This window comes from Apodemus sylvaticus, chromosome 17 (assembly GCF_947179515.1).
Source record: "Apodemus sylvaticus chromosome 17, mApoSyl1.1, whole genome shotgun sequence".
In the NCBI taxonomy this organism is placed as follows: domain Eukaryota; kingdom Metazoa; phylum Chordata; class Mammalia; order Rodentia; family Muridae; genus Apodemus; species Apodemus sylvaticus.
In genome coordinates, this window is record NC_067488.1 from 50,548,804 (window position 1) to 50,576,049 (window position 27,246).

Sequence of the window (27,246 nt, forward strand, 5' to 3'; positions counted from 1 at the left end):
CCTGAAAGTTGTCCTCTGATCTCTTCACACCCGCACTTACACTTCCCCAATAAATACGTATAAAAGAATAAATACGATCTGGGCTTTGCTTGTTTTTTGTTTTGAGATAGGGATCTGGCTGTCCTGGAACTGTAGATCAGGCTGGCCTCTAATTCCCACAGATCTACTTATTTTTGGCCTCCTGAGTGCCAGGATTAAAGGCATAGATCACCTCAGCAAGATCTGCCTTCTTGATGCCCCCTGATGGGAGGATTGAGGAGGGATATTAGACCCCACACCTGTGCCCCTCCCAGCTGTAACTCTGCTCTAGCTACATATGGGACAGGACCTTCACAGTGACATTGTTTACAAACAACTGAGATGCAAAAAGGAAAGTGATTCCCATGAGAGCAAAGCATTCCTGCACCCACAACCTCCTTGATCCTGCCCACCTCTCTGGGCTCTGTGACCTCAGGTCCCGGAGCTCATTCCCTAATAAATCATTCTTATTAGACTATTGTCTCCTGGGAATTGCTAGCAAACAGGTGTCTGTGGTTAAGGGGACACCTACACAGCTGTATGGAACTCAGCACCTATCTGTGGTGGGACTTGGTGATGGCAGTGTGTGTGTGTGTGTGTGTATGTAGACACATATCTTTGAGGCAGTGTCTCACTATCTAATCCTGGCTTGTAGCTGGTCTTTACTACTTTGTGGGTTCTTTTTCCTACCATTTATCTCCCTGATTTCACCCCCTAATACTAGGTGGAAGAGAAGGATAGATGGGAGAGGGAGAGAGGGAGAAAAAAAGAAGGAGGGCAGGAGGGAGAGCGAGAACAAATGGAAGAGAGGGAGAGTGAATCTAATATCCTTTGTTTCTTCTTTGAGCACGAGTACTAACAAACTGCAACCAACCCCTCCTGTACAACCAACAGTCACCCACCACACCTTTCAGGATCCTAGCATTTATATTCCCCTCTGAAAAGTCCCCAGAATTAACAAAATCACAAAAACTATCTGTAGCTGACAAAACCACACCTCTGCTAGAGCACGAGGCAAATCATAGTCAGCTGCTGTGGACAATATGAAGGATTCCCCACATCCCCACATCTGGGATTAAAATGAAAGCGCACATTCTTACAATATAGCTCTGTGCGTGCGTGCGTGCGTGCATGCGTGCATGCGTGCGTGCTTGTACACCCACATGGGCTCACCACAGTGCACATGCCAGAAGACCTCTACCATGTGAGTCCCAGGGGCTGAGCTCAGGCTATCTGCCTTAGCAGGTAGAGCCTCCACCCACAGAGCCATCACTCTCTTCCCACCTTTTTAAATTTTCCTTTCTCTCTCTTTTGTTGTTTTCGTTTTGAGACAGGGTTTTTCTGTTTTCCTCAGACTGCTCCTGGGCCTCTAGGCTCAAACAATCCTCCTGCCTCAGCCTCCTATGTAGCAGCTAGGACTGTATGTGCAGGTACCATACCTTCCCTCCCATTTCTCCTCACAAGAGAAGCTGTTGATGCTGTGATTCAGCTCACAGCCCGATCCTATCCAACAACAACCCTTCCAGTTCTCAAATGCAGCCATTTCCTGCCACTCCACCAACCTCCCCGGCCAGCAGCATCTTTTCAGCCTGAATCTCAGCATTCTCCTAATTCCTGAGATGTATCCAGCAGTCCCTTCTCCCCACTGCAGCTAGCATGCCCTGTGGCTCCGATGACACCAGAGCCAAATCTGAGCTCACACCCAAAGCCCCACAATGTCCAGCTTCCTGTTCCCATGCGCTCTATCTGGTTCTTAGGGTCTAAGTCTTTGACCTGGAGCACCTACTGTTCTCTCTGTGCCTGACCTGCCTGCACCTGGCTCATTGTGACTGACTGCCGGACAGGATCCATGGGGGAGCTGCCGACGGAATCTGGGCACACGGCCTTGTGGTATCAGTGCCATCCCACCACTAGGTGGCGGTCTATTCAGGCACATCCAAAGCAGTGACCTAGGTAGGGTTCTGCTTCTGGAGTTGTCCTCAGGGTAAAGCCTCCAGACAGACCTTCTGTGCCAGATGGCGCTGTGGAGCACCAGCTGACCCACTCTCGGCACTGCTGGCCTTCCAATGGCTGTAGTGCACACAGTCTGGGGATACCTGCAGACTCTGGAGAGAGATAGAGCCAACAGCCACAGACTGAACGTCTAGGCTCTGGGGAGAGGCTGGGCCCATAGGCACGGAAGAGTGATGTGAAGGGGGGTGGGTGGGATGAGAGGCTCAGCCTGGGGCTGTACCCTCTTTTCTCTAGTCCTCTGAATACAATTGATAAGCCTGGATTTCCCTGGAAGGGACGACAGATGTGAGCAAGGACTGCTGGGAGCTGAGGTGGCCTGCTGTGTCATAGCTGAGGCTGAGGGGCGCTCTCAGGTGAGGACTGTACACAGGCAAGCAGTCCGTGGACTTGGGAAGAGGCAGGGAGACAGGAAACTCGGGAGCTTAGTGTCCCACTGTCAAATAGGGTGTCTCTGGGGCCTCCCCTGCTCTGAGGCCTGTGACCTGAAATACCCATATGCCTTCAGGAGTGTGTGTGTGTGTGTGTGTGTGTGTGTGTGTGTGTGTGTGTGTGTGTGAAGGCCTAAGAGTAACTGTGTACCTACTCCAGGATCCCTCGAATCAGGACATGAGGGGATCTCCTCCTCGTGCCAGGAGTCCAAGAGCCAAATGACCACCTCAGTCAGCAGTGTGGCAGTACCCTTGAAGAGGACTGGACACCCCACCATCTCTCTTCCCACAGTTCCCACCCCATCCATCTCTCTTCCTCTTGCCACAGTTCTTCCCTATTTGGATGATATTTACATGCATTCACATTCCGACATTGCAGGTTTTCCCTCCTAAGCCAGCATAGCACTGATTCTCAGCCCTGGCCCCTAAACAAGGAGACTGTGTGAACTTCCTTAGGGCTTGGGGGTGGGAAACAGGGAGTGAGGGGGTGAGGGGGCATTGGGGAAGGTTGTTTCCCTATGCTCAGAGTCAGCTGAATTACTGAACATTCATCGAACATCTATGTGTAAATGATGATTTGTATATATGTTTCATTCTCAGAATAACCCTTTAAGCTGTGTGTGTGTGTGAACTCAAGGTATTAAACATGATAGATATGTGTTCTACCACTGAGCTACACACCCAACCCCCTTTTAAAGTACTTTCTATGCCAGGCGGTGGTGGTGCACGCCCGTAATCCTGCACTCTGGGAGGCAGAGCCAGGCAGATTTCTGAGTTTGAGGCCAGCCTGGTCTGCAGAGTGAGTTCCAGGACAGCCAGGGCTACACAGAGAAACCCTGTCTCGGAAAAAAAAAACCAAATCCAAAAAACAAACAAACAAACAAACAAACAAACAAAAACAAAAAAGTAAAGTACTTTCTACCCATTTTACAGATAAGAAAACTGAGAATTCAGTGGTTAAAAGCACAAAAGGCTCTTGCAGAGGATTTGAATTTGATTCCCAGCATCCACATCAGCCAGGAGAGCTCTGTGGTCTCTGTAGGCATTTTCTTGTATTTACCTGCACACACAGGTACATACATGAGAGAAATCAGGATTCCAAGGATTCACACAGTGAGTTGGCTGTAAAGCCCAGCCCTGGGGACCTTCTTGCTGACACACTGGAGTGTGGAACTAGAGAGGGGCCTAGGTCCCTTCTCTTTGGGCTCCTGCCCATCTGCTAGGAAATGTCTATGCCTGCTCTTTTGGTTCAAGGGATAATATGTCCCTTGGGGAGAAGAAAGGGAGAGGGCTCTTAGCAGATGGTAGAAAGCTTTGGGGACCCTGAGCATAGATAGGGCTCTGTAGTTCTCTAAGCGTTCTGAGCTGTTTGCCAGAGGTGGATCCTAGGGGGTGTGTAGAGGTGAGGCCCTTGTCCTTCTCACTCTGCAGCCCTGACCCCAGATGTCTCCTGGAGGCCCTGTCAGCACTGTCCTCTCTGGACCTCTGAGCCTTGGGGACAAGGAGCATGCTGAGATCGCAGGATCCACAGCTGGACTGGTAGAGTTTCCCAGCAGTGTTTATAGAGGGACAGAGAAGCTGGCCCTGTTTGGACACTCGTAGATATCAGGACATATGTTTAGTGTTTTTCAGATGTGTTCCCAAGCAATCTTTTGGTAACGCCATGTGCAAGTAACAGAGGCATAGAGAGGTGAAGTCACCAGCCCAAAGCAGTACAGCTGAGAAATGGCACAGGCAGGATTCAGACTGAGGTCTGTCTAGGTCCAGAGTCTATGCCTTACCCTCCTGCTGCTCTAACCCGAACTGTTCAGAGGCAGTGGTGGAACATGCCTTTGATCCCAGCACTCACTCAGGAGACAGAGGCAGGTGGATGCCTGTGAGTTGGAGGCCAGCCTGTTCTACACAGCAAGGCTCCTACCTTTAAAAAACAAAAAGAAAGTCAAAGCCAGCTTGCATAGCTGCTCTTAGATCCAGATAGGATCTTGGGCTGAGTAGAGAGTCGAAGTCTAGCTGATGGCTGTCAGCCCTGGACTTAGGATCTTGGATTGCCTTCTGCTCTCTGGGTTTTAGGTTCCTCCTGGAAATATAAGCAGCTCCTTTTCAAGAGACCCATCAGTTTACCTGGGCAGGCCTGGATTTTGTGACTACAAACACTGAGCACCGGCCTGGCTTCCCCATAGCCTCTCAGAAGCCCGAAGGGTGCCTGTCCAGCACACCTACTAATTTGAGAAGTTGCGAACAGGACACAGGACTGGGAGTGTGAGGTGGGGTAAGCTGAGTGGAGGGGGGAGGGGAGCTGGCCAAGGCCTGAGAGTTTAAAAATACATCCTGTCATCCACAGCCCGGTCTCTTAAGGCCTAGTGACATCACAGGGGCACAGGATGTCCCTGGCAGAGGCTGGAAATAGCAGAGAGGGGACTTGTCCGGGGGAGGGGCTGAGGGGCTCCTGATCTACCCCTCTCTGTGCCTGGAAGCTGTGTTTGCAGAGATCACCTGTCTAGGGACAAAAAGGGATCATCAGACACATTCCTCAAGAGATTCCATACTGCATCTGAAAAAAAAAAATAGGGATCAGGGAGATTGTGCCTGAGACCACACTCGGAGAAATATGGGAGTCCCTGGACACAAGTTGGCAAGTCTGGCTAAGCGTTTGTGATCCTGGAAGTCTGTGGGCATGGGTGAGAGGAGCATTATTTGGCAGAGAGCCTCCTTCCCCTCAGTGGAGGTGGGGGAAGGCTCGCAGAGCAGATGCTCAGCCTTTGGTGTGGCTGATGGGCTAGCAGAGGCAGCTCCCCGCCCCAGACCCTGCTCCTCATTCCCAGCAGCAGGAGGGACCAGGTCCAGAGTAGCATTGTCATTTCATAGATGACACGGAGACCCAAGGTGGGCAGAGTGGCCTGCTCCAAGCCAGACCCCCAAGCGCATCGTGGTGAGCTAGGATGGGATCTGGCCTCCCTGGTCCAGTAGCCGATGAGGAAGGAACCAGTGCTACAGCCAAGAGGGAGCTTAGGGGTGGGAAGGAGGCTGGGGTTCATCTCTCCCCCTTCCTGTCCCCCCCCACCCCACCCCCCGCTCCTGCTGTGCTCTGAACAAAGTCCAGCCCATCATCTGGCCAAGGTTCTCCTCAGGTCAGCCTCCTCTCTCTTGAATCTGCAACCCATAAGCCTCCGCCTCAACCAGGTGCTCCCAGATCCCTGAAGTGATTGCTAATTCAGGCCTCTGAACAGTTGTGCTGCTTCTGCTGTGTGGATTGACCCCACCTGTCTCTGCCCAGGAACCTTCTAGCAGACTTCAGCCCTGAGCCTCCACTGCACAGTCAGACCACAGTCATGATAAGGACGGTGATTATCGCTATGTTTTTCTCTTCGTGGGCCAACATTTTCTTGATAGCTGTACCCTCATTTTTATTCATCTCTCCAATCCCAGTGTCAGTGTCTAACCATGCCTGGATAAAAGGGATTATATTGGATCTTGGATCCACTGAGTTCTGGAACGGGCTTTGTTCGAGTCTCATGTCCTCTCCAAACCTGATAAAGTGGGGGCAAGGTCCAGGTTTTGGGGTTGATAGAGGCTGGGGTTGTCTGTATCTATTAGTAAGCATTAAAGGGCTGGGGACTGAAAGGTCGAGGTACTGGAGGTCACGACTGGCTGTTCCTGGCCCCATCTGTCCTCCATCTATCATATGTTCTCTGCCCCAACTTTCCACCCAGCTCATAAAATCAATGCAGGCCTCAATCCCCGACCTGCCCCATCCTACCTGACTTGGTTCCCAAACTTTAAAAACCTTGGGAAGGGGCCTGACACTTTGGAGGTAAACCGACTCCCATGGGTTCAGTGGCCAGCGACTGTTAGAAAACAAAGCAAAACCAAACCAAACTCTGGAGATCCAGAGGCTAAATTATTGCTAAGGTGACCCACTGGTGTATAAGCGCACACGATGGGCGTGCGGGGTGGGGGTGTTGTGGAAACCTGGATCCAGCAGTGTTGAGCAGCCTTCCAGTAACTGCACCCCTGCTTTAGGGGCGCCTCCATGATCAAGAGAGAAAATGCAGTCCGTGGTCCGCAGCGGTCTGGTGCCCCCCCCCCTTCTTTTCCAGGAGCGAGGGCCTGTGGCAGCCCAGGCACCTGCAGAATCTGCTCTAGGTTGCAGGGTCCAGATAAATATCGTCAAGGCAGATGTCGTCGCCAGCCGGCTGCAGGAATCGAACTGCAGCCGGACAGGGAGTGGGGGTGGGGCGTGGAGCGGAGGCCAGGGACGTAATGCACAGGTACACCTGGCATACCGACTCCACCCCTCCGTCCTAGCATCCCAGCTTCCCTCCTCCCTCCCTGAATCTCTACTCATGCTCCTCCCTCTTCAGGCCCTGGACTCGGAGGCCAGCACGGCGGGCGCCGAGGGGGCTGTGTAGTCACGCGCAAAGAACAGCAGGCTATTCATAGGAGGACGTCCCCGCCTGCCCGGCCCTCGACTCGCCTTACATAACCCTCCTTTCCTTCTTCCTCCTGTGTGCTGCGCGGGGCGGGGGAGTAGCCTGGTGGAGCTCAGCCTCCTGCTTTCCTTACAGCCCCCAGGGAAGTGGAGCACATCCCATGCGGATGGGCGTGGTTGCCTAGGTCGGCAGAGGTGGGTGGAAACCCCCGCAGCCCAACTTGGGGCCCTGGTTTCTCTAACTGGAGGTCCCCTGCTCAGGAGCTTTCTCTTACAACCACTCCACCCTGTCAGGGAAGCTCAAGGTGGCTGTGCCTTGCTTCTTCTGACGACTTGGGTCGCCCGTGCCTCTTAGTCTCAGTGTGCCTACCTACAAAATGGCCTTCTTCTAGCTTAGTAAGAAAACAACAACAACAACCTGTGTCACCTGGTGAAATAGCCAGGTGACTGGGAAACTTCGTGGCCCCCCAATGCCCTCTCAAGGAACCTGGCAAGGTAGAGCAAGGGCCCAACCCGGAATTCCTGGGGCAGTCAACTCCTTGTGGACCTTGGTCTCTGCTCTGGCAGGCTGTGGCCCTGCGCGCCTCTTGGCTCATTAAGGTCACAGGTGGAACTGGGGCCCTTGTCTGGTGCCAAGAGGACCCCCAGGAATATCTAATAGTCTCTGCAGCCCCTCTCCCACATCCCCACCTCAGGGGACCACTATCTGTGGCGAGGTGTTTGCCTGAAGGATTTGGGGGTTCTGTGTTTTGTTCTGTGTAGCCCTGGCAGGTCTATCTGGAAGTCACAGAGATTCACCTGCCTCAGCCTCCCAAGTGCTAGGATAAAAGGCTGGCCTGGGACTCACTGTGCAGCTCAGACTGGCCTCAGAATTGAAGCAGTCCCAGATGGCTCCACCGCCCCCACCCCACCCCACCCCATCCCACCTCCGTTTTGAGCATTTTGAGTGTTTTGAGGGCCTAATGAGAGTAAATATTCTAGGATGGGGCAACATCTGGCCTTCCCTGATGCTGGCCGCCAAGTGGAGACTGTCACTTCTCCCCTCTCCCAAGCTTGGCTTGCCAGCAGGGTGAGAACCATTGTCCCTGCTCCACTTAGTGGCCTGGAAAGAGCGAGAGCCAGGGCTTTATGCACATCTTACCTACAAACAACAAGGGGGAGGGGACGTCCGTGTCCTTTCATAGCTGAGGGGACCAAGGGATGAACTTGTGGTATCCTGGCGTGTGTTTTCCCTACCATATCTGGGTTGGAGCCAGCCCCTGCATTGGGGAAGAAAATATAAAGGTCTGAGCTGGAGAGGTGGCTCAGTAGTTTTAAGTAAGTGCTTGGTACTCTTACAGACAACCCAAGTTCCAGTCCCAGAACCAGTATCAGGCAGCTAGCAATTGCACGTAGCTTCAGCTCCAGGGGCACCCGACAGTGGTAGGGACTTGCCCTAGCGCGGGTGAGATCCTGTACTCAGTCTCAAGTACTGGGGAGGAAAGAGAAGGAGACCCAGGCTGGGCAACATAGTAAGATCTTGTCTAAGAAAGAGAAAGGGAGAAAGGGAGGAAGGAAGAAAGTAAGTAGGACTGGAGAGGTCCTGAGTTCGATTCCCAGCAACCAGCTGGTGGCTCACAACCATCTGTAATGAGATCCCATGCCCTCTTCTGGTGTGTCTGAAGACAGCTACAGTGTGCTCACATTCACAAAATAAATAAATCTTTAGAGTCGGGCGTGGTGGTACACGCCTGTAATCCCAGCCCTTGGGAGGCAGAGGCAGGCAGATTTATGAGTTCGAGACCAGCCTGGTCTACAGAGTGAGTTCCAGGACAGCCAGGACTACACAGATAAACTCTGTCTCAAAAAAAAAAAACCCCAAAACCAAAAAAAAAAAAAACCAAACAAACAAACAAACAAACAAAAAACCCCCAAAACTTTAAATAAATAAAGCAGAGTGGTGGTGGGTGACACATGTCTTTAATCCTAGCACTCAGGAGGCAGAGGCAGGGGGATTTCCGAGTTCAAGGTCAGCCTGGTCTACAGGGTGAGTTCCAGGACAGCAGGACAGCCAGGGCTACACAGAGAAACACTGTTTTGAAAACACACACACACACACCCCAGAGAGAGAGAGAGAGAGAGAGAGAGAGAGAGAGAGAGACAGCCTGGGAAACTGGTAGCCACTGTCTTGTCAAGCTGTACACTTTGTAAGTGGCCCTGCCACAGACCCACATGTGACCCTATCACACACTATCGCCCTCAGTAAATGTTTGCTGAGTAGTGAAGGAACGCCCGTGACTCTCTGCCCCCAACAGTCCAGCCTTCCTAAGTACTTGGCTCACGTGCCTGGGACTCTGCCAACAATATCCTGAATGAGCCCAGGCATCTGGGGTCAGATCCCGGGTCCCAAAGAGCCCTTCGGCCCTCTCTGATCCAGCCCCAGCTTTTGAGAGCCCTCTAGGGCCCACTCAGCCGGCCTGTACACTTCAGCCGACTCAGGAAGCTGATAGAGAGCCTCTACTGTCTGTGGTGCGTCCCTCACGTACGACATGAAGGTGTCGAGCCGACTCTGGCATTTCCAACAATGCACATAAAGTTCCTGACACACACAAGCCTTTAATAAACAAATGTCATTATTGCTTCTTATTAATGTGGTCCTCATAGTGAAACTTACTCCACAGTGCTTCCTGTCAGGGTCACCATCTCACTGCCTCCCACACTCACAACTTAAGAAGCAGATATCATTTTTCAGCTAAAGAGCTGAAATGCCGGTTGACGGTGCACACCTTAAATTCCAGCACTCAGGAGGCAGAGGCCCGCAGATCACTGTAGCTTTGAGGCCAGTCAAGGATGCATAGTAAGTAAGACCCTGTCTCAGAATTTCAAAACAAAACAAAAAAGGAGGAGAGGGTCAGAGAGGTTGTAACTTAAGACACACAGCCAGTATGGACGTAAGGTAAAGAATCCAGGTCGGCATTCTGGGGTTCTGTTCTTAAGAGAATTTTGCTCAAATGATAGTCAGTGATACAGGGAAATAAGTGGGAGGGAGAAAGGGATTGCCAAGGTCCCCACAGGATGTCAGGTTCCTTCCTCCAGAGAACTGGCCCTCTCCTTGGCCAAGGTGGCAGGACAGGTTGTAAGAACAAGCCCTTTGCTCAGACTGGCTGCCCCCCACCCAGTCGGCCAGCTGCCCATACCCTCTGCCAGCCACTGTTCCCTGTCAGTCAGCCAAGCTGTGAAGCAGTCTAGGACATTGTGTCCGGAGAGAGGTCCCAGCATGCTCCCTACCTCTGAGACCCATGGTGCTAAACTGGCCCGCCTCCCTGGGCCTCCGGCCAACCTGGCCTCATCCCCAGCCAGCCGTGACACAACAGAAGGCCAGAGCTGCCCTCCCAAAGGCTCAGCTAGCTCTCTGCCTACCTTGTTTCCAGACTTTTCTAAGAGAGGTGCACTGCTCATGCCCTTTGCCCTGAGGCCAAACCTCTGACAAGTTCTATGGGACCGGCTCCAAGGGTGCCTCCTCTCGGGACAAGTCAGCTGGAGGCTGGATGCCTGTTTTCTCCCTTACACATTTTTTCCCCTCTTCGTGTATCAATATGCCAGTCAGCCAATACAAGGTGAAAGGCCCTCTTCCACAGAAACCCAACTGTGTGTGCGCCCGCCCTGTGCCTTGTAAACTGGGCATGGCCTTGTCTCAGTACTGAAACGAGGGACATGCAGAGAGGCCAGTTTCATGCAATGTCACAGAGCCATAAACTGATCCAACAGCATCGAGGACTATGGGGGCCAAGGAGCCCTCAGGACAATTGTCACACGTACTTAAATTTGTAACTTCATTATTGATTTTTTTTTTTTTTTGAGATACCATCTCATGTAATTCAGGCTGGCCTCAAACTCAGGTTGTATCTTGGGGAGGGGTGGAGGGCTTGAACTGTTGATCTCTTACTACCTCCTAAGTGCTTGGGATTGCAGGCGTGGACCATGCCTGGCTTAAACTGAACACATTTTGACATGCCCATGAATCCATCACCACCAACAACCAAAATAATAGATCTGCAGGTTACCCCTCAAGGTTTCTGTATCCCTCATCACCATGAGTCTCCCTGCTCCTCCCACGTGCCTCACCTCTGCTCTTTTTAGATTAGTGGACAACTTCTGTAATTTTTCTCTAAGTGGAATTAAGCAGTATGTGACTATGTGTTCTTCCCTTTTTAGTCTGGCTGCCATTGTGTGTGTGTGTGTGTGTGTGTGTGTGTGTTCACCCACATTGTTCCGTGTTTTCAGTGGTCCAACATTTTTTATCACTGAGTAATAGTCCTTAGCATGACTCTACAACACAAGGTGTCCAACCACTCAAGGATATTAAGATAGTTCCAGTTTGGGGTTTCTTTTGTTTGCTCATTTATAAATTTATCTTCTAGAGACAATGTCTCACTATGTAGCCCTGGCTGTCCTGGAACTCACTGTACAGACCAGGCTGACCTCAAACTCACAGAGATCCTCCTGCCTCTGCCTCCCCATCGCTGAGATTAAAGGTGTGCTCCATTCCCAGCTTATTTTGATTTTAATTATGTGTACGTGTATATAGGGCCTGTGTGAACATATGAGTATAGGTGCTCTCAGAGGCCAGATGCGTTAGGTTCCGCTGGAGCTGGAGACACAGGTAGGCATGACCTGAGCTAACATAACACTGGCGACTGAGCCTGACTCTTAACCGCTGAGCCATCCTCTTCAGCCGCTGTAATTATCTTTTTTTTAAAATGTGTATGAATGGTTCGCCTGCATTTAAATATATACACCATGTGCTTGACTAGTGTCCAGTCTCCTGGAACTGTGCTTCTAGGAACTGAACCTAGATCCTCTGAACAGCAGTTAGTGCTCTCAACCACTGAGCAATCCAGCTTCTTCTGTAATTATCTGAAGGGGCCAGTCTTACCAAGACACTTGAAAAGTTTTTACATGAGGTCTGTGGTGCTTCTTGGTTTTTTTGTTGTTGTTCATTGTTTTGTTTTTATGTGTGTGTGTGTGTGTGTGTAGGTTAGTGGACAGCTTCTGAGAGTCACTTTTCTCTTACTGTGTTGATCTCAGGGATCAATTTAGGTGTTCAGGTTGGTAGCACAAGTTGCTGCCTAGTAAATATTCTGGTTTCAATAGCCCTCCCAACAAACTTCCTGTTCCCTCTGTGTCCCCCCCCCCCCACAAGGTCTCATGTAAGCTAGGTTGGCTTCAAACTCCCTGTATAGTCAAGGATGACCTTGAACTCCACCTCCCAAGTACTGGGATTAGAGGCCTGCCTCAGCTCCCCCAGTTTATAATGCTAGAGAGGAAACCCAGTGTTAGCATTCTGTCTAAACTCCACCTCACAGTTACCTGGCAACAGCCAGGCAGGCCTGACCCACTATAAAAGGGGCTTCTTGTCTCCCCCCTCTCTCCAGGTGCCAGCCTCCACTTCTCTACTCTCTCCCTCTCTGCCTCTCCTACCCTCTTAACTCCCTTCCCCATGCCCTGAATAAACTCTATTCTATACTATACTGTCCGTGAGGCTGGTCCCTGGGGAGGGAAGGGACGCCTTGGCATGGGCCCCCTGAGACACCCCCTTCCCCCATACCTCACCACACCCCCATAAAACATATCCTATATCTCTTTATCATTTTATAAGCACATCATCCAGGCCTTCATGAATGCAAATACTCTACCAGTTGAGCTATATCTCCAGCCCCGTGGTTTTTTTGTTTGTTTGTGGTCCAGAGAACCTCACTTTCAAGAGATAAGAATCTTCTGTCTTCTGGTATTCATCTGGTATTTTTCTCCTGTCTGAAAAAGTGTCAGAACGTATGGAGGGCACCATGTTTTTATTTTGCTTTGTTTTGTTTTGTTTTGTTTTGAGTCAGGGGTTTCTCTGTGAAGCCCTGGCTGTCCTGGAACTCACTCAGTAAACCAGGCTAGCCTTGAACTCAGAGAGATCCATCTGCCCCTTCTCTCCCCCTGAGTGCAGAATCAAAGGCATGTACTCTCACCAGCGGGTTTTATTTTTGTTTTTGATGGTGCTCTGGCGTGCTGTGTTAGGCAAGCGCTGCCCCACCGAAGCATTCCTGGCTCCATGTTGAATGCTCACTATCGAGTGTGAAGTAGAATGGATTAGGTCAGGGTAGAGCTAGAAGAGCCCGGGGTCCAGGCTGCAGGCCAGGCTACTTCTCCTGGTCAGCCTTCCCTAGCTCTGCTGCAGCCCAGGAGGAGTTTGGGTAGGTCTTGGGTGTGGAGGGTATCTCAGCTGTTCCGTGGTCCTGCCTAGGAACTAGCCCATCATCTCACCCTTTCTACACAAGGGTGATGTCACAGCATAGGGGACTCACTAGAGCAGGGAGAGGCACTGGCCAGAAACAGCTCACATGGCCTGCTGGAGAGGGACCTAGTCCTACCATGGTTTACAGTACAATGAGATGGATGTTAAGAGTTTCAAGGTCACACAGTGAACTGGCAGCTTTGAGGACCTGGTACCTACTTCTTTTTTTTTTTTTTTTTTTTTCCTGGCAGTGAAGTTCCCTAAATTCAAAGTCCTATTGCCCAGGGGCTTGGAGACTTGGTAGCTGTGCCCAGGCAAGACCTGGCCAGACTGATCAGGCCCAGGGCAGAGAGGAGGGGTGTGGGTGTTGGTTCATAGGGAGAAGGCCACCGGGTGTCATCCCAGTGGCCTAAGGACACTGACTCAGGCAGGCAATGACAAGGGAACAGGGTTCACTGTGACTCACCCCTGTTTCTCTATCTGCCTCTGCAGGGAGAAACTCCCGGGAGGTTTCACACCAAGGGCTCCTGCTATCCCGAGGCAAGGGGCTGGGCCCAGGAGAAGGGCAGAGCTCAGATACTCTTGCTGAGGGAAGCAGCCTCCATCTAGGCAAAGGGCAGGGCAGGTGCAGCTCCAAGTCTCTCTGAGAACAGCTTCCTTTTCCACCCCAGCTTGGGTTTCGGCCTGTGTGCTGATGTGGCGAGGTAGAGCTGGGCTGGGCCGGCCTGAGCATCTTGGATGGACAATAAGGCCACGCAGAGAATGAAACTTGTTTAATCCAGACCGGCCAGCGTGCTCACCTGGTCCACCCATCATTTCCTTTTCACAAGGAGACTCAGACTACCAGATTTTTGGCCCTACCTTAGAGAGGACAGGATGAGGCGGGGGAGCCTGTGCTCAAGTCTCAAAGCTGTAGAGCAGGTGGGGGTGGGTGGGTGGGTGGGTCTCCTCTTCCTAACAGGCTCCCCTGGAGACAGAGAGCCCTGCATTTCTCTTCAGTAGTGAACATGTAGTCTTTTTGCTACTTCCAGGAAACCTGGGGCTGTATTCTCCCAACAGCCTTGTGCTTACATGTCTTGAAATTGATCTGCTACCTGTAGTCCCAGGACAAAATCTCATGCACAAGTGGGTAAATCCCTTGGGGAGGAAGAACCTTTTCTCAGACAAACAGAACATAACCCTGGCTGTCCTGGTACTCACTCTGTAGACCAGGGTGCCTCAGCTTCCTGAGCAGTGCTACTGCTGCTGCTTCTTTCCTCTTCCTCCTCCATTTCCTCTTCTTCCTTCTTTAAGCAGTATGCTTAGTGGCATGTGACCTTACCCATTGAGTCACCTCTCTGGCCTCCACTGAGTATTCTTTCTAGCCCAGGCAGCCCCTTGATCCTCTAGGTCTCCTCCCTCACACCTCTTCAGAGCCATGGAGCTGGTTGGGACTAAGTGGTGGTCTGAATGCATGACAGTGCTGTGGGGGAACCGGCTGGGGCAGACTGTTCCAATCTGTAGTCTCCCTCCCTTGACCTGGAAGGTCTGGCTGTTCCGGAAGCTGTAGTCCCTGAGCTGAGCAGCGCCCAGACCCTTCGTGTCCAGGTATGTGACATGGAGTGGAGCAGGTGATCGTGGTGCCTGCTGAGTCAGGACCTGTGTTTATATAAACAGGCCTGCCTGCCAACAGGCAAGCTGGTCATGAGGCATGGAGCAGGCTGGCCTTCTTCTGTCAGGACCTCTGCAATTGGTCCTGGCCCCTGTGTAGACCAAGACCTCTCTTTGTTCCATAGGTTCCGTGGAAGGAAAATGGGTTGACATCAGGGCAGCTAGGACCCTGTCAAGTTGGATGTTTGGAGATTTTTTTTTTTCCTGAGTCAGGGTGTCTCTGTGTAGCCCCAGCTGTGTGGAACTTGCTTTGTTGACTAGGGTGGCCTCAAACTCAAGAGATCTATAGGCCTTTGCCTCCCAAGTGCTGGGCTAAAGGCGTACACCACCACCACCTGGTTGAATTTCTAGCTATAGTTCAGGTGTGGGTGTTGAGGGCTTGCCCACCCTGCCCCAGGTCGTCTTCCCTGGTACTCAGTTCTACCAATTTTCTGAGATGTCACACCTGTGAAGGCAGGGGCTTGGGAAGCCACTCCCCACTGTGGATGGACTGAATAAGAGAGTCAGATAGGACTTTCCACCTTAGCTGGCTACTTACTAATTTTGTAAATTTAGAGAAGCAACCTAACTTGGAGACCACTTCTAGGTTTTAAAATGGACATAATGCCTTTCTCATGGGCTGCCCCGTGGATGAAATAATTCAGTGATAATCTTCACAGACACCCTGCCCAATCTAGTTCCAGCGCTCTCGGCAGCAGCAGTGTGCACTAGGTTAGGGAAGAAAAGACACGTTCTCTGGGCCCTGGGACAAGGAGATGGAGGAGACCTCAAGGAAATCAGGTAATGGCAGGGGCTCCTGGCTTACTTCTGAAGGCTATCTCCCCTCTGGGGTGGCAATGGCTGAGAATCCAAGCATTCAGCTGAGGAATAGAATCTGGCTTTAAAGACGAGGCACACAGAGGAGAGACCTAAGCATGCTCTCCCTTCAGGATGACAGGTGGCTTCTGAGACACCCTCCCTGCCCTGGCAGCACATCACAAGCTGGGGACTAGGGGTGCAGGGTGGTGTGGACGCAGCCATGGCGGCCTCTTCTGACCCTCCCTTGAGAGAACCGTTTGTAATGTGGAAAAGGACTGTGGTAGGGGGTGCACCGAAGGGATAGGAGGCCAACTGTGTCTACCAGGTGAGTCACCGTGAGGGTGACTAACAGTCTTCTGAGGCCCACAGAAGTGGCCATCTCAAAGGGACCCCAGAGACAAAAACAAGCCAGGATAGGCAGAAGGCTATTATATATCATGCTTTTAATACAAACTTAAAAAAATCTGGAACAATATAAACTGTACAGATTTGATCAATCTTTGTTTTGAAACTAAATCTCTAAACACACCAATGTCTCACTCCAAAATATTGCACAACGTTCTGAATACAAAATGTCTTGATTGCATTCTTCCTTCACTAGAGAAAAAAGGTCATCGCCCTGCTCCCCGGTTCCTCTCTATGACTGCTCAGTGCCTGCTCCCATCTCTAGGAGAGCTATAGACTACAGCGTCAGGAGAGACAGCGCCTGCACTGACAGCTGGCATTCCCGACCGACCGACACCATGATACACCTTCTGTTCTGCTCCTGGGTGAGAGGGATAGAGAGGATGGGGAAAGGGGTGGAAAAGGGTTGATGTTCCTATTTTTTAAAGTTTGTTTTTCCTGAAAAAATATTGGTTTCTCTCCTCTTTTTAAGAAAAAATCTTGAAAAGAAAAAAATTACGTTTCTTACATTAGAAATATACATATATTATATATACCTCTTACATTTTACAAATGTAGCAAATTATTCAATACAAACGGACACCAAAAAATGTAAAAAATAAAAAAAAGTTTTTCTACGAAACCAGGTAAATTAGTGCAGTTTTGTTTTTTTTTTTTTCCTTAAAAAAAAAAAAAATAGAAGCAAAAATGCCTAGATTTGCGATGAGACACTGAACTGAGCCCAAGAGCCCAGGCCAGGAGTCATGTTCCTGAACACTCATTTTTCTTCCTATTTCAAAAGACACAAGGGGCGGCTCCAGCCTCCCCTGTGAGAAAGCAAGCTGGCTTGGGTGCGGGTGGTACCTGTGTTCCTGTGGGAGGAGAGCCTGGAAGGGGGTAAGGCAACACCCAACTTGTCCCACAGAGGTTATTTACCCGGGACTGTCCCCTGTGTGGGTGCGGAGGACAGACAATAGGCAAGCGAGAAGACTTGGGGACAGATGGTGCTGGGCTGAGACCGCAGGGCCTTGCTGGCTCGCTCGCCCTGCTGGGAGATGGAGATAGAACTTGAGCGAGGGGCTGGGCAGGCAGTGTCTAGCTAGGCTGAGCTCACTGCCACAGGGAGTCCCTGGGGAGAATGGAGTAAGATGGGGTGCGGGGGCTTCTCTTGTCTGCCCAGGAGCCATCTCACAGCATCAAGGTCAAGTAGTGCTAGGTGAGGGCACACAAAGTATGGCAAGAGACAGGAACCAAGCAGTTGCAGACGGGTGCAAACGCATTTACACCTACAACCAAAAAGCACAGTCTCAAGTCAAGGCTCCGGACTGCCCACCACAGGCGCGGACTTCTCCTGCCCCGCCCCTGGACTCAGGCCACACAGCAGAGTTGCTGAAGTCTGGGGACTCCTCTCAGGCATCAGGCTTGGGTATTCCTCCCACTCTTCAGAGTTAGGTTTGTTTTGTTGTTGTTGTTTTTTTTGGTCAAAAACAAACAAAAGTGCAGATTCCTCTGCATTCTGGAAAACCAGTTCCTTATGCAGTGTTTTCCCTTGGGGTTTCTTAGGCTTTGCCACATGTCATCCCACACATATACTTCCTTACAAACAGACTATTAACCCACCCTGGGTCCATCACCCAACCTTGTACATAAATAAGCATGTGATACAACCCAGGATCACATCTACAGAGGGAAGATCCGTGTGGCTTGGGATCCTTGAGAACATGACAGCAAGCCACACACTCACAGGCATGAATACTACATGAGAACATACACTTACCCCACCTATAAACTCTGCCCTAACCTCAGGCTCAGGGAAAGACTGCGCTGGAGAAAGAGGCTGCATATATCTTACCCAGGTCAAGAGTGGGTGAGGGCTGGGGCCATGGGACAGAGAAGGATTTCATTAGAAAAAGTGCTAACCTCCCATAGTCACAGATATTAGCTTTAAAGGAGGCTGTCAAGTGGCCAGTAGGCAGCCTCCTGTGGTCCAACCTGAGAGGGAGTTGAGGCTAGGGCCACACCTATTTGGGTGGCAGGGCCTGAGAAGACAGCTAGGTTGGGGGCCGGGACGCAGGGCCAGCCTCTCCCGTTCAGGCTGCTCCTGTCCCTTCCCAGTGAGCCTGAACACACCAATCGCCAAGGAGCGTGAAGGAGGGGGTGGGGAGCAGCAATTCACACCAGGACCACTCAGCACAGGAAACCACTAATTAAAGATGTCAGATAGAAAACTACATGTAAAAAAAAATTACAAAATCCAAACCAACCAACCAAATGAAGTCAGAGGCAGCGGGAACAATCGGGGTGAGGCCAACACTTCCGCTTAGGGAACCCTCCTACTCCGTCCGTGCCCAGGCGAATCCTTTTCCTAGTTGGGAGGATGAGAGGACTGGAATCTTTTTGTATAGTTTTCTTTGCCTCTTTCGTTTGGCTTTTCCTTTCTCTTTCCTGCGGTCGTGTGTGCTCCTGGCCTGGCAGACGGGAAGATGGTCAGTTGGCCAGCACGACGGGCTGGAAGGGCTGGTTGGGATACTGCATGGTGTTCAGGTTGTAGCTGAGGCCTTCCACAAAGGGTGTTTTCTCCAAGAACAGGCTGTTAGCACCACCTCCAAACACCTGGGACACGTCAAAGCTGTTGCTGTTGCAAGTGCCGGCTCCACTACTCCCGAAGGGGGCCGCGGGGCTGGCGCTCGGGCCATCCACCCCATCGAAGAAGAGGCTGGGTGAGCCGCTGCCGTTGTACACAAACTCCTTGGCGTTGGGGGAGAGCTGCGACCGGGGCGCCGGACTGGCCGCGATGAAGTTCAGAGAGTGCATAGATAAAGAGAGGCTCTTGTGCTTCAGCAGGTTCTTCGTGGGTGAGCGGGCAGCGCGAGGCTGCGGCGCCGGCTGCTGGCCGCCCGCCCCACTGCCACCCACACTCACACCGCTCGATGCCCCACCACCCTTCTTCATCTTGGTGGAACCAAATTTGGTGGCAGCAAAAGAGGCGGTAGTGAAGGTGATGGGCTGGGCAGACCGGGGGATGAAGGTGGGGCTGGGTGACTGGCCAAAGGATGGCGACGGAGAGCTGGACAGAGAGCTGTCCTGGCTGCCGATGGGCACAAACACCTGGGCGTCAGGATTGAAGCTGCTCTTGATCTCCTTGTCCAGCTCTGGGGCGCTACCCACCTCACCATCCCCCAGGTACAGGACCTTCACTACTCCCTTCTCGCCGATCTGGTAAGACACCTCGAAGGGGTCAATCCAGACACTCAGCTCCTCAGGCACGTTGGCTCGCACGTCTTCCACAGCGAGGCCACTCCGTTTGGCAGCCAGCTCCACCACGGGGTCTACCACTTCCCCAATGTGGACACAGCGGAAGCCGGAACCCTTCAACGGCCTCTCCGGGTACCAGTGGCCCTCATATTTCTTTTTCAAAAGTCGCTCTAGCTCCTCCCCAAACAGGTCTGCCCTGCGACGGGGCAGCTTGTTGTATAAATAGGAGATGATGAAGTTGAGGGCCACTTTGATCTCTAGCTGCATGGTCCTCTTCTAGGCAAAGGACCCGCACAGGACACGTGCACAGCCCAAGGGCAACAGCGGGAAGAGGTGAGTGATCCTGGGATCCAGAGGCTTCTGGAAAGTGAGAAAGGGGAGGAGCACAGTGAATACCTGTGTAGAAAGGCCCCAGCACACACTGCCTGAGCTGTGCCAGGAGGGTGACCAGTGACAAACCACAGCCGACACCAGCTTTAACCACTGGTGTGTTCCTGACTTACTTTTTGATGCTATATAGCTCTGGTTGGCCTTTAACTCACTATGTGGTAGGCCAGGCTAGCCTTGAACTTTCGAAGATCTTACTTCCTGTTTCCTGAGTGCTGGGGTTACAGGCCTGCATAATCAATCACTCCTGGCTTTGGGCAAGGCATGTTTCATAACCCCCAGTTTCCTCATTCGTAGCCTGAGGTCAAGGGTAATGCTCCCCCTGTACTTGGTACCTAGTATGCACTTAAAATAGGAGTGCAGTGTGCTTTCTACCACTTTGAGAAGTCAGGAAGAATGACACCAAATAACGAAGGAAGAAAACAATCCAGCCGGACGCAAGAAGGTTCTTGCTGTCTCTGAAATGTCTTCATCAAGTTGTGCCCTGAAACTGTCGCAGGCAAAGACATAAGTTTCATTTTTTTTTTTTTAGCTGCCCTCCTTAACTTGAACAAGATACAAGGTCACTGAACATGACGGGCACTGCCAGCTTTTCTCTGGGGCTTGGACTCCAGTCACATGCACCTGTCACCTGCACCCCACAGGTGTACTTGGTTTGGGGCTCAGTCTGAGTTTACAGAACCAATTTAAGAACCCAGTAATGTGACCAGAGCTTGTATTTCCATCCAGGCTCCAGTAATGGGGACAAGGCCATGATCCTTCAGAAAAAGATAAAACCTGTTATAACCACAGTCTGTCAGCCCACAAGGGAAACTGTTGGTCCAGGGGAGCCTAGGGAAAGTGCAAGAAGCAGGGCCTTGGCGGACTGCAGGGTCTAAAGAGGAGCAGCAGTGTGGCCTGAGGGAATCTCAGTGGTTTCTGGCAAAGTCAAAAGTGATGAGGATGGCAAAGGGAAGGACTCTCCATCACCTACAGCTTCCAGCTGGGGACTCATCACCCAGGCTCCCAGGGACGGACTGTCTGACCACCTGTCCTCGGCACCAGATCAGATTTATCAAGTGTCTAGAGAAGCCCGCAGAGGAGGTGGCCCAGCACCAACACTCAGATTGTTATTTTGGGACTCTCCCAGAGCCAGATCCCATTGAGGTCACAAAGCTTTATTCCCTCCGTCTGGGCAAGCCTCCTGTTTCAGGAAGCTGATCCGGGAAGATCTGGGGCCAATGATCTTAAGCTCCTTTTTCCCCAAAGCGATGGCTTCTAGACTCCAGCTCCGGGAGAAACTGAAGTGGAAAGGCCCTCTCTGTCGAAGGCAAAGCCAGAGCGCGTCTCCAGCTAGACCGTTAGGCGAAGCCATGCGGCTGACCTCATGAGAGACAAGGTTGCTCAATGTCCCTCCAACGGCATCTTCTGTCCTGTGTGACGCTCAGGGCTGGGTTTTTATTAACTTTCATTCTAGTTCCAAAATGGAGTCTCCAGTCACTGGTACTAGGAGAACCCTGGGCTTTAGGAACACTCACTGTAACACATTTTCATCTTAGCTCTCAGGCCCAGGCCCGGCATGCTTAGAACTCAATCTACAGAAGGAGACTTCTGGTGTGTGTGTACCTGGGAGGGTGTGCAGAGTCAATTTACAGCAGCAAGTATAAGCACCCTCAGTCCAAGTCTGAGAAACAGAAGGAAATTGCTGCTCAGAATTCAGGGACTCCTGACTTCTCCTTAGCCTGGCCTCCAAACAGGTCTGCTAGTTTCTTCAACTGGCTACTCATGACCAAAACAGACTGATTCTAGGATCGTTTTAGGTTTAAAAAGAATGCTTAAATAGAATAAGGGGTGTCACATGCCTTTAATCCCAGTATTTGGAAGGCAGACAGGCATATCTTTGAGTTTGAGGCCAGCCTGGTCTATATAGTGAGTTCCAGGATAGCCAGGGCTATGTAGAAGGACTGCCTCCGAAAGAAACAAAGAAAGAAAGAAAGAAAGAAAGAAAGAAAGAAAGAAAGAAAGAAAGAAAGAAAGAAAGAAAGAAGAAAGAAAGAAAGAAAGAAAGGAAGGAAGGAAGGACAGACGAAAAGAAAGAAAAAAGTAGAAAGATAAAGAAGAAAAGAAAAAAAGGGGCTTAGTTGATGAGAATCAGGTCATCATCTGACACAAAGTTTAAAGCTATTTACTCAATACAATAGGCTTTCTCCTGTGATGAATGTGATGATTGGGGGCTGGGAGGTTCTTATGTTGCCTGGGCTGGCTTTGAGCTCCGAGGCTTGAGCCTGAAAACTCCTCACTTGGGAAGAAGGAGCAGAAACACCAGTTCAAGGCCAGCTAAACTAAACCAAGAACTCCTATGTTCAAGAAACTCATGCTTTCTACATTGGTTAAGAATGAAGGTTCAGGGGTTGGAGAGATGGCTCAGCACTTCAGAAGGTCCTAAATTCAAATCCCAGCAACCACATGGTGGCTCACAACCATCTGTAATGAGGTCTGATGCCCTCTTCTGGTATGTCTGAAGACAGCTACAGTATATTATACATATAATAAATAAACAAACAAATAAATAAATAAATACTTAAAAAAAAAAGAAGGTTCAGGAGCTGGAGAGGTGGCTCAGCGGCTTCCAGGGGTTTTGAGTTCAATTCCCAGCAACCACATTGTGGCTCAAGAGCATCTATAATGAGATCTGATGCTTTCTTCTGCCCTGTAAGCATAACACTGTATACATAATAAATACATCTTAAAAAAAAGAAAAAAAAAAAAAGAAGGTTCAAGGTTCTAGAGACATGGCCTAGTAGTTAAGATTCCTCACTGCTCTGCCAGCGGACCCGAGCTTGGCTCCCAGTATCCATGCCCGACAGCTCTCCACTGCCCGGGAATCCGATGTCTCTGGCCTCCTCAGGCACCTGCCCTCACGTACACATACCCATATAAAGATACACATATCTGTGTATAATTAAAAATAATAAGTTAATAAAAAATGGAGGTTGAAAAGGACTACGATGGTCCACTAAAAGTGTCCAACATGAGGAGACTAAAGGAGAAAGTTTGCATCAGGTCTCAGGAAAGGGTATTTAATTTAATTTAAATTTAATTTAAAGGGTATTTAATACTTAAAAGTGGTATTTTCAAAGAATTTTTTGGCTGGGCGGTGGTGCACACCTGTAATCCCAGCACTTGGGAGGCAGAGGCAGGCGGATTTCTGAGTTTGAGGCGAGCCTGGTCTAGAGTGAGTTCCAGGACAGCCAGGGCTACACAGAGAAACCCTGTCTCAAAAAAACCAAAAGTATTTTTTGAAAAGTAAAACAGAATCAATTACTGTCTTAAAGACACTGTAGAGTCTCTTAACATGCGCCTCTTAGTAGATTCTACTCAGAAGGGCTTCTACACCTTTCGAGATGGCCTCAAATTTTGCTGTATAATTGTCTTCTAATTACCCCTGAACCCCTGAACAGTATAGCCCCAAAATGGGAACATTCTAAATGTAGGCCAAAGTCATTGGGAAATAAGCCTCCCACCCTACACTACAATGGAATCGCTGTCACCAGCCCTGCCCAGAGAACCAGCATTTGCGACCTAATGAGACTGCACAACCCTTCATTCTCAGTGGTGTTCTGCACAAACAAGGACTCCAGGTGCTTCCTTCCTCTAACTGGAGAACAGGCCAGGCCAGATGGACAGTGTGGAGCCTTACAGAAAGGCCAGACGAGTAAAGCGAGATCCTCCCCTCCATCAGCTCAGACTCTAATTTTGACTTCAAGAAGCTTACGGAGCAAGAGGATTAAAGTGCTGCTGTTGTCCTGTCTTCAGCTAAAGATAGGAGTGACCATTTGGCCGAGCTTGTGTTTTAGAAAGTGATGGGCAAATTATAGCCCTTATATATAAAATATTTATGGAAGTATGTTAATATTAGAAAGCTTAGAAATATCTACCCTTCAAAAAAAAGAACAGATCTGTTAAGCAGCTGCAGTGGGACTCAGATCTTTTTTTTTTCAACAAAACACTAGAAAGATAACCAAAGAAAGAGAGAAAGAGAGAGAGAGAAAGAGAAAGAGAGAAAGCAAGCAAGCAAGCAAGCTGTTGACTAGGCCAGTATGGTGGCAGTCAGGAGGCAGAGGCAGGTGAATCTCTGTGAGTTCAAGGCCAGCCTGGTCTACATAGCAAGCAACATGCTAGCCAGGACTACATAGTGAGAAGCTGTCTCAAAATCAGAACGTGTTTAACAGTAAAATCTCATTTTGATAAGGTAGTAAAAAGTTGCAGGTGAGCTAACCTGTGGTGGTGCCTATAATGGCAGCAGACAGGAACCTGAGGCAGACTCAAGGTCATCCTGTGCTCTATACTGAGGCTCCTTCCTAAACACCGATAGATAGGAAACAGAATTCTATCCTCATACTTCTCTCTTCCTCTCCTTTTACTTTAGCCATTGGTTACACCTTGACTCAAGCTCCCTTGTACTGACGTGTGTGTTAGTAGTTAGGAGAAAGAAACCCGGACAAGGAAGGAGCCATGAAGCTACACAAAGATTTCGATGTTAAAATGGTAATTCCAGGGAAATTAATGAAAATGTAAAGCAAGACTTAAGGGGAGAAAAAAGCAATGTTGTAGAAAGTGTGAGGAAAAGGGATTTATACCTCTCCATAAAAAATTCAGTTATCTCAAATTCCCAATATCCTATAATCAGTCGGTCTCCGTGATTTGGGTAAATGTGTGGGGGTGGGGACATTTTAACATGGTCAAGAAAAGTACAGGCAGCCGGGCCGTGGTGGCGCACACCTGTAATCCCAGCACTCTGGGAGGCAGAGGCAGGTGGATTTCTGAGTTCGAGGCCAGCCTGGTCTACAGAGTGAGCTCCAGGACAGCCAGGGCTACACAGAGAAACCCTGTCTCGAAAAAAACAAATTAAAAAAAAAAAAAAAGAAAAAGAAAAGTACAGGCACAGGCACAGTGGACAGCGACAGCGAGCCTCAGGTTGTTTCCCAGAGATTAGGCCTTAGCTCTCATCCTGGAGGCAGCAGCGCCATGGGCAATACGGATTGCAGGCCTTCCAGGATATTTGCAGTGATGAATGCATCGGGGCTTTGACCCTGACTGACATTCCAGACCACCCGGGCCAGATCAGAGCCTAGGGCAGGGCCTTTCGGGGATCACAGGGGTATAGGGCTCGCCTCACTCAAGGCGGTACCGCGCTCAGCACTCTGGGAGACGTAGTCCTCTGGCTTCCTGGCGAGGGTAAAGACTCGTGACCTACTTTTTGGGCACACTACACTTCCCTGTGCACTACGCGAGGGCCCAGCCAGATAGACCGCGCATGCCCCGCTCTAGGTCCTGGCCAAGGGTCCGAAGCCCAGGAAAAGTTTCCGATGCACATGCGCACTTCAGCGAGTGGGCGCCCCCCTCCCATCGCCAAAGACGTTTGGCATAAATCTGCCCATAAGGCCTCTCACCGGCTCTCCTTTCTCCCCACATCCTTGTTCAGGCTAGATTCCAATAACTGCCCTTTTCTTTCATGACCTTCTAAGCTTACTGAATCGGGGCTCTGCAATCTGCAACTAAGGGGCTCTTCCTAGATGAACCAGGTGGGCTGGAAAGCACAGAGCCACCGCTTCGGCCCCAGCCTCTGGATCTCAATGGACTGTCGCTGTCTGTGGTAGATGTAGGAACAGTGTATTCAGGAAGAAACCAGCCCTTTACACTTAATACCCAGTAGGCTCGGCTCCAGCATCCCCACAGCCAGGAAGGGAATGGCAAGAATTAGATCCATTTCTCTAAGTCCTGTTGGCCAAGCCAAAGAAATCCCTAGTAAGGCTGTGGGGAGGCTCCCAGTCAACAATAAAGCCCGAAGCCAGGAGTGCCCAAGCCTCACCCTGCTTCTAATACAAGTCTGAGAAACCAGACCCAGGTAAAGGAAACGGGAAAAGGTTCCCAGGCAGGCAAGCAAAATCCGTACATCTGAAACCTGGTCATCTTTTTATACTCAGAAATTCTGAGTCTCCTCCCACTGCAAGGCCTACCCTAGGACCAGGCTTACCAGATCCTCGGCAACCCTCAACCCTCCCCAGCAGGGTGTTAAACCTTCCTAATCCTGCCTCCCACACCAGCTGTTTTCCCCACTGCTTAAGTGAGGCTTGGGGGCAGGCACCCAGGCAAGCAACAGGATTTTTATTGTTATCAGGAAATCAAACAGAAACCAAACCCACTCTCAGGCCAGGGTGGAATAGAAAAAGAGAGAGAGAAAAAAAGATTAGACACTGAACTGGCACCGGAAACCCTGACTGCTGATCCCAAAGCCTGCTGTGTAAAGTTCTCCTTGCTCCCAGGGGAGGGGATGGCTTGTAGACTGTTCCTCTGTTCATTTTCCCTCCTTAGATTTTGGTCAAGGGCGGAGTACAGCCCCCTCGGACAGAAGGGGAAGTTTAGGAATAAAAGAGATCAAACACAATTAATACACTATCCGACAGGCTCTTCGGGTACTTTTTTTTTCCGCCTACACAAGTATAAAGAGCTCAACCTGCAATGAGTTCTTGCTCGGCAACCCAAGGGCAGTCTCCACTAACCGGCCCTGTTACCAAAAAGGGGATGCCCAAATTTCCCATCTCACAGGTTCCAAAGGGCCAGAAACAGACACTGTGCTAATAATCACCACCCCGCACGCGTGAAAGGCAGCCGAAAAATAAGGATAGAATCCCCTCCCTTCCCCTAATTTATTTAACTCTGGCCAGAGTTTGGTTTCTTTTGGGGAGGTGGGGGGGACAAGGAAAACCTAACCAGCGAGGCGTGAAGAAATGGGGAAGGAGGTCAAGGAGGAAACGCTCCCCGCTTAGGAGAGGGCCACACTCGAAACTAGGTACCCCAGGATCAAAGAGAGTGATGGAGAGCGCCACAGGGGCGGATCCGGAGACCGGCAGCAGGGGAGTGGGCCAGTGTGGGCGTCCCCCGCCCGCCCGCCCGCCGCCCGCAAGCCCGCGCACTCACTGGGGTCTCCGCAAAGGGTCGCTCTGCAGGCCGCGGGACGGAGGTCTCTGTCCCGGCTTCCCGGGCACCGGGAGACTGAGGGCCACGGTGTCCTTTTACGTCGTTGAGGGTAGAGAGGGACGAGGACCGAGCTCATGTGATTCTTTCCGCTGTTTTTGGAGGTCGAGCTCGCCGGCGACGGCGCGGGGATGGCGGACCCGAGGATGGCAGCCGTCACGCGGTGGATGGAGGCCAGCCCTGGATGTAGTCGTCGGGCAGGTCCTGTCCTTCTGGCCTCTCGGTTCCCACGACGCTCAGTCCCAACGACCTGCACCTTCCCGCGCCCGGCCCGAAGTGAGCAAAGTCAATGAAAAGTTTCACCCTCAGCAACCCTGCGCATGGATCTGCTTTCCCCACCCCTGCGTGATGCGTCCCTCCGCCCAGCCGGGGCGGGGCCGGGACTACTTTTCCTCCCTTGGTATCTTTAACCCCTCGCAGCCCAGTCGTAGGTTGGGATTCCAGAATCTGCGGGAAGTGTAATAGCGATCTTCTCACCTTGTCTCCTCTAGACCCCTCCCGGCCGCGTCCTCAGCTGGGCCGCTCACCCTCGGAATCCTTCCGAGCGCCTTAGAGCCCGATTTCTTCCCATAAGACACCAAAGCAGTCTGAACTCGCCATGTACG

At 50.9% G+C, this 27,246-nt stretch overlaps 1 protein-coding gene across 1 annotated transcript; it reads right to left on the reverse strand.

Annotated features, from left to right (window-relative positions):
• Positions 1 to 16,024: 16,024 nt before the first annotated feature.
• Tob2 (transducer of ERBB2, 2) lies at positions 16,025 to 27,029 on the reverse strand. The gene is made up of 2 exons (XM_052160937.1): positions 26,585 to 27,029; positions 16,025 to 19,597 (listed from the first exon to the last, which is right to left on the reverse strand). The coding sequence occupies exon 2, from the start codon at positions 19,502 to 19,504 to the stop codon at positions 18,470 to 18,472; it is 1,035 nt and encodes a 344-aa protein (XP_052016897.1). The 5' UTR covers positions 19,505 to 19,597; positions 26,585 to 27,029; the 3' UTR covers positions 16,025 to 18,469.
• Positions 27,030 to 27,246: the final 217 nt, after the last annotated feature.

Excerpts from the sequence above, each read along its gene's own strand:
- Tob2 (XM_052160937.1), bottom strand. The coding sequence starts at position 19,504 with ATGCAGCTAGAGATCAAAGTGGCCCTCAACTTCATCATCTCCTATTTA.